A 12,110-nucleotide genomic window follows, 5' to 3' on the forward strand; every position below is an offset into this window, starting at 1 on the left:
TCCAATCCTTATGGGCTAAACATCTTTGGGCCCGGTTTTTTAAATTACCAAATCAAAATATTTTTATTTGAAAAAAATATTAATAAAAAATAATATATATATATATATATATATATATATATATAATTTAAATAGACACGGAAACCAATTTTGTATGATGATAAATATATGACACATCTCTATCAAAATTTTAAGAAATAAAGATAAAAGAAAATAAAAACTCATTTGTCTCCAAAAGGGGCACCACACATCTTCTATCTCTCCCCTCTTTGGACCAATCAATGAACTACATTAGAGTGGGACCTACGTATGCGTATATTTTGAATTTTATATTTAAGACTCTGTACGTTAAACGGTGTTCAAAAATGCAAGATGTGTCTCCTCCGTTATAAAATAACCCATTGTGTTTTTGTAAGGCATAACTTACGTTATGGAGTGCGTTTTTTGTAATACGTGACTTTTTTCAAAAACAAGATTGTTTTTTATTTTTTATCTTTTATGTTTTTACACTTATAAATTTAGGTTTTACATTTTTATAGATCTAATTAATCACATCACTCATAGTTTCACATATTCATAAACATTTACAGACTCACGGCTTGAGAAACGCCGCATTCTCGCCATAGCGTGTAAAGCTTGAGGCTTGACCTCGCCGCCACTCACGCCTCACGCCTTTTGAACCTTGACGTTGATTAGTAGAGATTTTAGATTCTGGTATCGGCAAAATGAACTTCCATTCTCAGTGGCTCTTGGGCTCCTCTCAGTAAATATTATAACAAGTTTAGAGCAGAAATTTATTTCGTCACAAAAATGAACGAGTCAGGCCATTCATCTTTTTGACAAATTGGCTTCAACATCGTGATGTAACACGCTCTCTTCTTAAATGGCTCAACCACCCTATACATGTTTGTGTCGGTAACACTCCTATAGTACATGCCTTGTCCTTTGAGGCGCTTCGGGTAACTAAAAAGCAACTGAAATAGTGATTGGCTGACTTATCAAACATTAATATAATTTTATACTGAAAGACGATATATTAATTTCTTGATATTACCAAAAAAAACATAAAATAATTAAAAATTAAAATTATTGATAAAAGAGTATATTCAAATAAAAATCTTAACATTTTTGCTAATATGAAAGTTGAGAGGGTAATAACGATGACGTTTTAATATTTTTTTCCATATGTGTAACACTCTCAAAAAATACAAATATAATAAACTTTTATCTTTTAAGTTAAAATAAAAGGCCAAGCCACAATTTTTTTAATCTAAAGTAATTGAATTACGTACAATAAAAAATTTATATTAAGAAAAATATTTGTTAGCACCCATATCATATTATATATATGAAATTTTTTTAGATTTCTTTACGAGATTTCTAAGAACTAGTAGATTATGTGTTATTTTATATGTTTTCTTCTTCTTTATTTATGGCTATAATTTAATGTAGTGATTAATATATATTTGTTTTACAATGTGTTTGTTTCACATGCACTTGGTTCACATAGGTTTATATATGAACTTGTTTGCTGACTATTTCTAAAAGTTACGAAACTACCATCTCTATCTTTTCATAGACGCAACTTTGACCAATCAAAGTCATAAATTATTGACCAGTCAAAGCCGCAATTACTAACCAATCAAATCCGATATTGACCATATGAAAGACTATGATCACTTCTTTATTTCTCAAATATTTATCACTTCTCAAAATAACTTTTGGCTATATATGTGTGTGTGTATTTATATGTCTTGGGGGTTTAATCCACAAGTGAAACATGTGTCGTATATATGGTTCTGATTGGGTAATGACTAACATAAAAAAAGCATCTGTAGAAGGGGTTAGAGGTTGAATACAAACACAACTAATGAGTTTCTGCAGCGACAACAAAAACTTGATATCAAAAAAACACACACATAATAGTATGGCACAATAGTGGTGCAAGTATACGCCAACTATTAAGTTCGCCTTCAAGTAATACAATGGTATAGTACCAAGATCATATCTACAAGGACTGGTCTTACTAAGAATCCGAGATTTCTACCAGCTTTCATTGCAAAAGTTGGATTTTATAAAATGGATCGTTTTTTAGTGAATATTGGTGATTTAAAATAATAAGTAATAAAAGGCGGGTAAGAATGTAAGCTTTCCCTGAAAGTATAATAGCAACTTAAATGGTTGACAAAACTACTCATAAAATAACTCAGACGAATTCCTACTCTTGAACTACGCCGTGTGGGATGTGGCCACGGTCTCACCATAATTTGGCCACAAATGCTAACTTTCGGTTTGCCAACCTTACTAATTAAAGGTCGAAGATCTTAGCCTCGTGAGTATGGAGAGATGCGCTTATCTCTATGACACACCAACTCAACTAACATCTAGACCTTAGTAATGATTATGCAACAACCCATATCTCTATGTGATTATTGAAGATTTTTTCAATCTTGTTGCATCATTCAAAACGTATTTTGAATCCGCCAATCTCTAGGTCAAAGATATAATATTAACACATACAAGTGATCGACTTGTCCATACTGAGTTAATGCTTCAACTTAAATAACCAAACCGAAAGTTAGCAAAAAATGGTAATATCCAAGTCCTATAGTTTACCTCTTGGGTTTGGCTTACACCCGCACCCAAAGGGAGTTTAGCTAATGCTTAAAAGAGAAGATATAATGGAAGAAAAGAAGTGCTCAAAGTTAAATTGCATTAATTTAAAATTCGGCAATGTGGCCACAATGTTGTCATAACGGTGAACAAAACTGAAATGCAGAAAATAAATTACAACTAAACTAAGAAAATAAAATACAAGCTAAGCCTTAAGCTTCTACATTGTTGGAGTTCAGGGTCTCAACCATGCTCCAACATGAACCGTCAAGCCCTTTATGTAGGCGATGAAGATAGAAGGTGTGGAAATAAGTTGAGTCAGGCCATTTCATCTTTTTGGCTGACATGTTGAACATGTTTCCGTATCAGGTTATGGGTTGGTGGGAAGTGATAAGCCAAACTTGTTAGGTAAGTTTGAACTCCAAATCAGCAGCCAAATAATATTTGTCAAACATCTAACTTATATTGGTACTGGTCTTCAATCATCTAAATGACAATCCTTTCCACTTTAACATCAATCTAACTTCACTTCAACTAGTATTCGATTTTGCTAAAGACATTTTGTTTGAATCAATACATATTACAAAATTAAGACAAACAATTTTATAATTGAAATCCTATTTTAATACTTTATCTGAAATATAAGATATATTTCAGATCTCAGGTTTAAATCATTATATGCAAATTTTCAGGTCCTTTAAGCAATTTTGGATTTTAACACATTCAGACCCCAACACAATTTAGGTCATGACGCATTTTCAAATCCTGATGCATTTCGGATCTCATCCTTGTACAAATCCGGATATGACAAATATAATCCTCATTTTGTTTAGGATTCTAGACAAAAATTCATAAAACTCTTTAATTGTTTATCGGATGTATTTACGTAATCATCAAATCAAATAATTTACTAATTTGGACCTACAATTTCACATGTGAAACAACAAAGTAAGTTCTTTTTTTATTAACCTGGATATCCAACCCGCTATGCGAGCCGACCAGGGCCGGTCCTAAGATTTTTTATGCCTTGTGCGAAAATAATAAAAAATGCCCCTGAGTCTATTTTTTTAAGCCAATAAAACAACGAAACATGCGATTTTTTAAAGAGTTTAGAACCTATTCAAGCTAAACATCTCATCCCCATGTTGAGTTTTATTAATTATAATAAAAAAATACAATGGTGGGACATAAAAACCAAAACTCCGAATACAAAATATAGAATGATAAAAGGATAAATTCTGGATTAAGATCGTGCTTCCTTCTTTTCCAGTTTTCCTTTTTCCAAATTGAAATTAGCAAAATAGAAACTTTATTTCAATATATAGGACTTAAAAGATAAAGAAAACTATAATCAGTTTTTAATTAAAATAGTAAATTACATCTAAATTATTGTCATAATAAGCAACAAGTAAAACTCCAAAGTTACAGGCTTAACGACTAAAGGCTAAGGGCATATCTGTTAGCAGCTTAATAAGTTTAATGGAACTAACAGCTTATTCACTCAACTATGTATGACTGTTTCGTAGTGGCTTAATGATATAGAAAGTGACTTATCCAGTAAACTTCTAAGGAGAACATTATATAGAAAGCCAAGTTTTTTTTTCAAACATGCCCCTTCCAACTAAAAAAAACATTCCTTACATCTGCAAAAAAAACTCTTCCAAACAAAAACTTTTCCAACTTATACAAACAGATTAATTAATACAGACAACTTTATAAAAACAAAAACTTTTCCAACTTTCCAACTTTTTCCAACGATGTGCATTCAGTATTCATGACTACTAGGCATTGAGCCTGTTTTTATAGTTACAACTTAGTTGTCCAATTCCCAAATTATTAAACCCCAAACTAGTAATAAATGACAACTTGATGCCCCTTTAGACTTTGATGTCCTGTGCGGCCGCACGAGCTGCAAGTGGCCAGGGCCGGCCCTCGAGCCGACTAATCCCAGAGCGATTACATGGCTTTGCAGATAGCCCGGAGTGACCGCATTTGATTCTCCGTGGCCAAAAGGGGATTTTTATTCTTCATTGGATTTGAACCTGAGACCTCCTGTTATTTTTGACCTTCGAAGTCAAGCTCAGACCAATCAAGCACCACCATTGTAGTTCAAAATAAGTTCTTTAAATTTGTTATGATACAATATTAAACTATTCTATATAAAAAACCTGTAAAAAGAATGGAAATCTAATCGAAACCCTAAAGGTACTTGAAACCCTAACACATGAAACCCTTTTTAGTCACATACTATGACATGTGCCTTAAACGTGTTTTCTTTTCTTTTCTTTTCTTTTAATTTAACATTTAAATGGAAAACATTTATGAAATAATTGCTTCTCTCTTACACATCAAGAGTGCATCTTTGCAGCTTTTCTTTTTTGAGCACTTACGTCCCCAGCCACCCAGCTGTATCACCACTACAGTAACCCTATTCATCTCTCATCATTCATCACTTTCTCTCTCTACAATCTTTGCCTCTTTTTATACAGACAAACCTCCCAGATCTTTCTTACTTAAAAACCCTACTGTTTTTTCCTCTCTAAACCATTCACACACATACAAATGGAAAGTGGATGGAGGAACCCTTTCAACTCCAGTTGCAGTGGCGGCGACGACGGTGGTGGAGGTGGTGGTGACGACAGCGTGGGTCAGAATGGTAATTTCGCAAACAGTGCATGGGATATCTGGGACATTGGTACAACTACGACAACTACTGCTACTACGACTACCACTGGTGGTACGCGTTATGATTGGAGCAATCACGGCGTCAGTAGCATTCCCGCCGTTACCTCCTCCGCCGCGAGGGTACCGGAGGAGAGTGTGGTTCACGCGCTTCTATTCGGGGTGGCTGATAGTAACGACGGTGGCGTCATCCACTTGCAGGACAATCGCCGTCTCTACGGCGGAATTGGGTCGATCAACCACCGCATACCGGACCCACACATGATGTGCTTGAAGCTGGGGAAGAGACACTACTGTGAGGATGCCGTCGTCCCTGACAGACACGTGTTGGCGGCGGAATCATCATTTTCCTCCACCAAGAGAGCTGGCAAGCCACCGTATCCGTATTACGTCTGTGACAGTACGACGACGGCAATACCAGGGGTGAGAACACCGTCTTCACCGGCGACGGTGGCGAGATGCCAGGTGGAAGGGTGCCACGTGGCGCTTACTAACGCTAAGGAATACTATAAGAGGCATAAGGTGTGTGAAATCCATTCAAAGGCTCCCAAGGTTGTGGTGTTAGGCCTTCAACAGCGATTCTGTCAGCAGTGTAGCAGGTTTAAGTTTATTATTTTTATACTCAAAATACATATTTTAAAATATTATTTAAAAAATTATGTTTATTTTAGATTTATTTAAATAAAACCAAGTGGAATAACATTACAAACTCAAATTAATATTAAAATTTAAGATGATAGTTTTTATAAGAACCTCTTTTTAACCGGTCTTATGTATTTTTTTTAACATAAATAATTATTATAAAATCAATAAAATATATAAAAAATTAGAAAATTATACCTAACCTTTGTAGTAAGAACCAAGGTTTTTGTAAAAGAACTTAAAGGGGTGAGGTTCATATAAGAAATCTCCACAAAGATAGTTTCTCAAAGCCACTTCACTCTTTACTAATAAGAACCTTGCATTGGAGATGCTCTAAGCGTCTTAATAAACCGGTTTATAAGACATAGTTTATAGGACCAAAAAATATCTAAATGCGTTATAATAAGTTTATAGAATGTTTTTGGGTGTCGTGGCAAGTTTCTTTGGATGTTTTTACAAAAAAATGTCATGCTAGCTATCTTATGAGACACTATTTGAAAAAACGTTGTATGAAAAGACGAGTTTATTGGATAGTTCTTAAAAATGTCTTACAAAATAGTCGACGCACTACTTTTTATTAAAAACGTCCTCAGAAATTGTAAACACGTCAAAAACAAATTATAAACTAATTATTACTTCGTAAGGACGGTTTATTTGGGGGGCTACAGGCACTCGCCCGTTGTTGTTCCCGGACTACCCATCCCTTCATTCTCCTTCACCCGGCCCGGTGAGATAATCTTTTTTTTGATCCCATATTTCTTATCTCAAAAAACAATTTATTAGGATAATTAGGATTTATTTGCATCATATAGACCCAAATTAGTTGTAGGCGAAGGATCGTATGAGAAAAGAAGTTATAGTGAAAAACGTAAGAAGAGATATGAACCCTTAATTTTTTTTTTAATTTCATACTAATCCATGAATTACGTTTTAAAAATGAATTTATCCAATACATCTCAGTGCATCTCATTAGTGTGGACATTCAATTAGAACTTATCCAAGGTTGGAGATCTCTTCTTACGCTTCTCATCATAACTTTCCTTCTCAATGGAATCCAATCATTATTTATAATGATTTTCAAAGAGAGAATACATATAAATTTTGCATCAGCATCATCAAGATGTAACAGAATCCCGGTCAAAATTGATACAAAATAAACTCTATTGATTAAAAAAATAGTAATGTAATACACTAAATAGGTTGTTTGTATACTTTCAACAATATATTTAATTTAATTTTGGGTGATACTATCTGCACATCTTTATAAGGTATAAAACAAATCAAATCATATATTGAAAATGTAAAAAAATAATTTGATGTTGATATGTGATGTGAGTAGAAAAGTACAATATAAAAAATGCATTTAACAATGTATAGAAGTACAACCCCAATTTTTAATCTTTTATGTCCTCCAATCAACATGTTGGCTAAAAGGTATGCATGATTCATGCTTTCATTTGTTATAAACACCTAATAAAGATAGATTAAATGCATATTTATATTATTATATACGTCATTATATATCTATTAATTCTGACATAAATAAGGATGCATATAATAATGTCTGTTATAAATTACTGAAATTACAAAACGTGAAACAAAAAAGGGATTCAAAGATAAAATATAACAAAATGATGATTGCAACACGATTCCTATATATCGTTCATAGACGGATCAAAAATTGTTCATGATATTCTAGAAACGTTTTGAGTGAAATATCTTGAGTTTTGTAAAATATAACGTTCTATGATGTATACATGTAGGTTTCATGGTGTGACAGAGTTTGACGAGGCAAAAAGGAGTTGCAGACGGAGATTAGAAGGACATAATCAAAGACGGAGAAAGGGAACTCTTCCGAGTTCTCTTCATAAAAGATTTCAACATTCTCATGGTACTTTCGAAACTGTAACGATCAAATCTTTAACGGTAATTATTTTTTGGTAATCATGAGTGTCTGACTAGCTTATGCTGTCTGGTCTCATTCCATAAGGCCTCAAAGATAACAGTAAAACATACCCTCCATTGTCGTTGATAGGATTTGAACCTGTGACTTACGAGAGCAAGCTGATGTCTCATCAGTTGAGCTACTCAGAGTTCTATAGTAATGATTTATGTGTTACGTAAGTCTATGTTCATCCGTGGATTAAATAACAGAAATAGCAATTTCAGCTGTCCAAATTTATCTCTTAGTAATTTCTCTCCCAAGTTTTCAAAAAAGTTACTACCTCCGCAAATAACCATTCCTCAACTTGCAGACGGGTAAAAAGTAAAAAAAAAATCTTGAACATGGTTCGCAAATACAGGGACCAAGTCTGTAAATCAGTATGGGTCTACAAGTAGACCTCCGCAAGTTGAGGAAGTATTTAGACTAATTTACATATTTGGTTCTGCATTTGCAGATTATGTTCAGATTTTTTTTCACTTTCTAGTTCATCTGCAAGTTGAGGAATGGTTACTTGCAGAGGTTGTGACTTTTCCGAAAACTTGGGAGAGAAATGACTAAAAAGTAAATTTGATCGATTGAAATGACTATTTCTGTTAATTTGCCTTATTCGTGGCCTAACCCAACCCAATATTTCATTAAAAATTTACTTTCCCTTCCATCTACCTACACAACCTCAACTCCAACCCAACTCAACCTTTCTTTATCATTAATCAATGATTCAGACACACCACCATCGTGCTCACAACCCGATTGGACTGCCAAGCGGTAGTGGGAATTGTCCCGTTCCCTGGTCGAAGAATTGGTTGGATGAGGGATCTACTCCAAAAGTGGTACGGATGTAGATCCCAACCTAAATATTTTTTCGTATAAGATTATATATTTGATGTTTTATTATGTATAGTCAAATTTATTTGATAGGACAGACACACACACACATACACACACACATATATATATACACACACACACACACACATATATATATACACACACACACACACACATATATATATATATATATATATAGGCTTAATTATTTGACAATTCTCAAAATTTGTGAGATCCATGAAAACTTCTATCCTTAGGTTTTGTTTCACAAGATTTTTTCATTTAAGTATAGTATATAATGTATTGATTAACATATATTTGTTTCAAAACGTGTCTTTCATATGTATTCGGTTTACAATGCAAAACTTTTTTACGTGTTATTTTTTCCACAGACATGCCAAAACTAAACCGAGTACATATGAAACAAACATATTGTGAAACAAATATATGTTAATCACTATATTAAATTCTATAAATAAATAAAAATCATAAAAAATAACACATAAAACACTGTTCTCAAAGATCTTACGATTTAGAGATATATAATTCATATTTTTAACTAAAGTAATTATTGAAGAAATGCCATATAGTAAAAATGTATTAATTAATTATATTTGAATATAGGTTAATTTAATATTCAGTTTATAGAGATTTGAAAGGTATGGGTTTTGGTGTTTTTTGTTTTTTAATGTTGAAATGAAGTCTAATTTAAATTTTAAATAAAATCTTACTTATAATTATTAAAGTTTTATAAAAAAAAAAAGTAAACCAACCAATTGTGTTACAACATGTGCCACTAAAATAACTTCTTGGACTATCCTTATAGTATAACAAAATCGGATTTATAAGATGTTAAAAACTTATAAGTATTTTAATGGGTTATTTTTATAAGATTTAATTTATATGACTAAAAAAATAAAGCGTTCTATCTAAAGGTGTTTTAATAAGTTGATAAAATATTTTTGGAAGTCATAATAGGTTTTTTATTCTATTTTTTTTTTATAAAAGACATCATATTACCTATTTTATAGGACATTATTTAAAAAGTGTTTTATCAAAATAGAACACTTTCTAAAAAAATGTCCTATAAACTAGCTAATGTAATGCTTTGTATTAAAAGTATCATAAAAAACTTGTTAAAAGACGTCCAAAAGCGTCATATAAACTTATAATGCCTTTAGATAGGACATTTTATTTGTTGGTCCTATAAATAAAGTCTTATAAAGCAGTCTATTGTGAAGTTTAAAAATTAATGGTGACATATAAACTGAATTTTGTTGTACAGTAGGTTGCCTTAAGTTATGGAAAAAGTATTTTATTTTATCTTGTCTTATAGATGACCGGTAGTCAAAAATAGTTTCATGAGGTCGTTCTCATCTGGTTACATAATGTGTTATGTATGTGACTGTACTTTGAAAATGTGAACAGGAAACAATCTCATGGCCGAGCAACGATCTCGACCCCTATTAGCATTGCCACCGCACTCGAAGCCAGGGTGTGCTCTCTCTCTTCTGTCATCTCCAAAAATCGAACCCTGGATTTCTTCGGGAGACCTGTCGTCAAGATGTAGCGCTGCTCTTTGTGAATTAATTGCCGCGAATAGAGCAACTACCGTGGTTGGGCATTTATGGAATCAAAATAGTTCTCATCAACCGGTTGTTGAGGACACAATCCAGACGTTACCCAATACGCAAATGTGGGACCGGTTCAACGATAAAGACACAAGCATGACGCTTGACTTAATGCAGGCTCCAGCTTTGGATGTTGGCCTTCTGTCCATGAAGGAGAAGGCCAAGGATCATGAAGACTGGAACGACTATTGTTGGTCCGCCTTCTAGAAGGAATTGCTCTGAAAAAAGGAAAAAGTATTGGAATCTACACACTGATTCATTTTTTTTGAACCATATGCGTCAAAAAGAGCTTATACGCTTCCGAAGGGATACAATTTGAACCTACTGGGTGCTAATGTCATGCTGCATGATGATTGGTTTGGTATGACAAAAAAATGTCAATTTGTTATTTTTCCGTTCGAATAATATTCCAAAAATATTTTGTGTAATTAAGTTGATGAAAGTAATAAAACCTATTTTAGGAATATAATCTTCTAGTAATAGAATATACTTTATGTAGTAAAGTCAAGGCCTTATGGTTTGTTCTCAATTAGTCACCAATTTGAGTTCTCTTCATCCTTGAAATTGGTCGAGGTACGTGCATGCTGGCATGGACATCCACAATTTAACAAACAAATAATTGGAAATGATGATGTTTTGGTCATCAAAAACATTTAAAAACACTCACAACGTTATAGAGAATAATGACACACACACATATGTATGTATGCATATATATATATATATATATATATATATAGGTGAAGGTTCAAAAGAGAACACCTTCATTTTACGAGAACGCGAGAATAACCTTATCACATGTGATAATATACATGAGGGCACATGGTGGTGTGCGAACGTGGTACCCTGCGACTTAGCTTGCGCCAAAGGTCGTCTGTGACTCTTATTTAGTATCACATGTGATGGTATTAATGGATTATAGTATCACACAATAACACCTTTATCACATGTGATAAATACATGTCAGGGGGCTTAATGGTGTAAGGGCGACTTGGCCCGCAACCTATATCGCACCAAAAGTCATCCACGTCTCTGATTTAGTATCACATGTGTATCATAAGTGATGAAATAATAGTATCACATGTGATTGTCTAGAGTAAAATGGTGTTCTCACGTTTTCATAAAATGAAGATTTTCTCGTTCAAACTCTCCTCTATATATATAACCTCATCTTCTATATTTGTGTGATCCTTTTTGTTGGTGCAAGTGAAAGGTATTGCTACATTCTTCGAATTTTAAAAGTCGATAGATTGAATAGACGTCTTGGAAAACCTTGATGGAAAATTGTCAATGACCATGTCTCACGAAACGAAGCTAGATAAATCGTAAGAGGTACAATCAATAAAAAGGTATCGATTATGATGCAACGTTTGCTCCAATTGTTATATTGGAATCTATAAGAGCATCTCCAAAAAAATAATCTTATATCTTTAAAACAAAGAAGTAAAAGTTAAAAATATCTAAAACAATTACACTCAGCTCCAACATATTTTCTATTTTGAAGATGAGGAGATATCAAAATAAATTATATCATTAAAATATTGTACAAATTCATCATCTCAATACTCTTTTAAAAACCTTACAGAAAATAATAACACATTCAACTTTATTTGTGGAAACAATCAAAAATATGTTCTCTCTCTTCAATATTTGAGTTTTAGAGATTTCTCCAAATTTAGAGAATTGTAGCTTCTTTATTTTGTTCTCTCTCTTTTAGAGTATCTGTTGAAACAAAATTATCTACAAAATCTCTATTTTAGAAATTGTGT

The 12,110-nt window shown here is 32.9% G+C and overlaps 1 protein-coding gene across 1 annotated transcript; it reads left to right on the top strand.

Moving 5' to 3' along the window:
• The first annotated feature begins 5,175 nt into the window (after positions 1-5,175).
• On the top strand, positions 5,176-10,548 carry LOC112526417 (squamosa promoter-binding-like protein 9). Its single transcript, XM_025136700.1, has 3 exons — positions 5,176-5,894; positions 7,701-7,828; positions 10,205-10,548. Exons 1-3 carry the CDS (start codon positions 5,176-5,178, stop codon positions 10,546-10,548), a joined length of 1,191 nt encoding a protein of 396 aa, XP_024992468.1.
• The last annotated feature ends 1,562 nt before the right edge of the window (positions 10,549-12,110 follow it).

This window comes from Cynara cardunculus, assembly GCF_001531365.2.
Source record: "Cynara cardunculus var. scolymus isolate 2C chromosome LG 14, CcrdV1, whole genome shotgun sequence".
Lineage (NCBI taxonomy): Eukaryota > Viridiplantae > Streptophyta > Magnoliopsida > Asterales > Asteraceae > Cynara > Cynara cardunculus.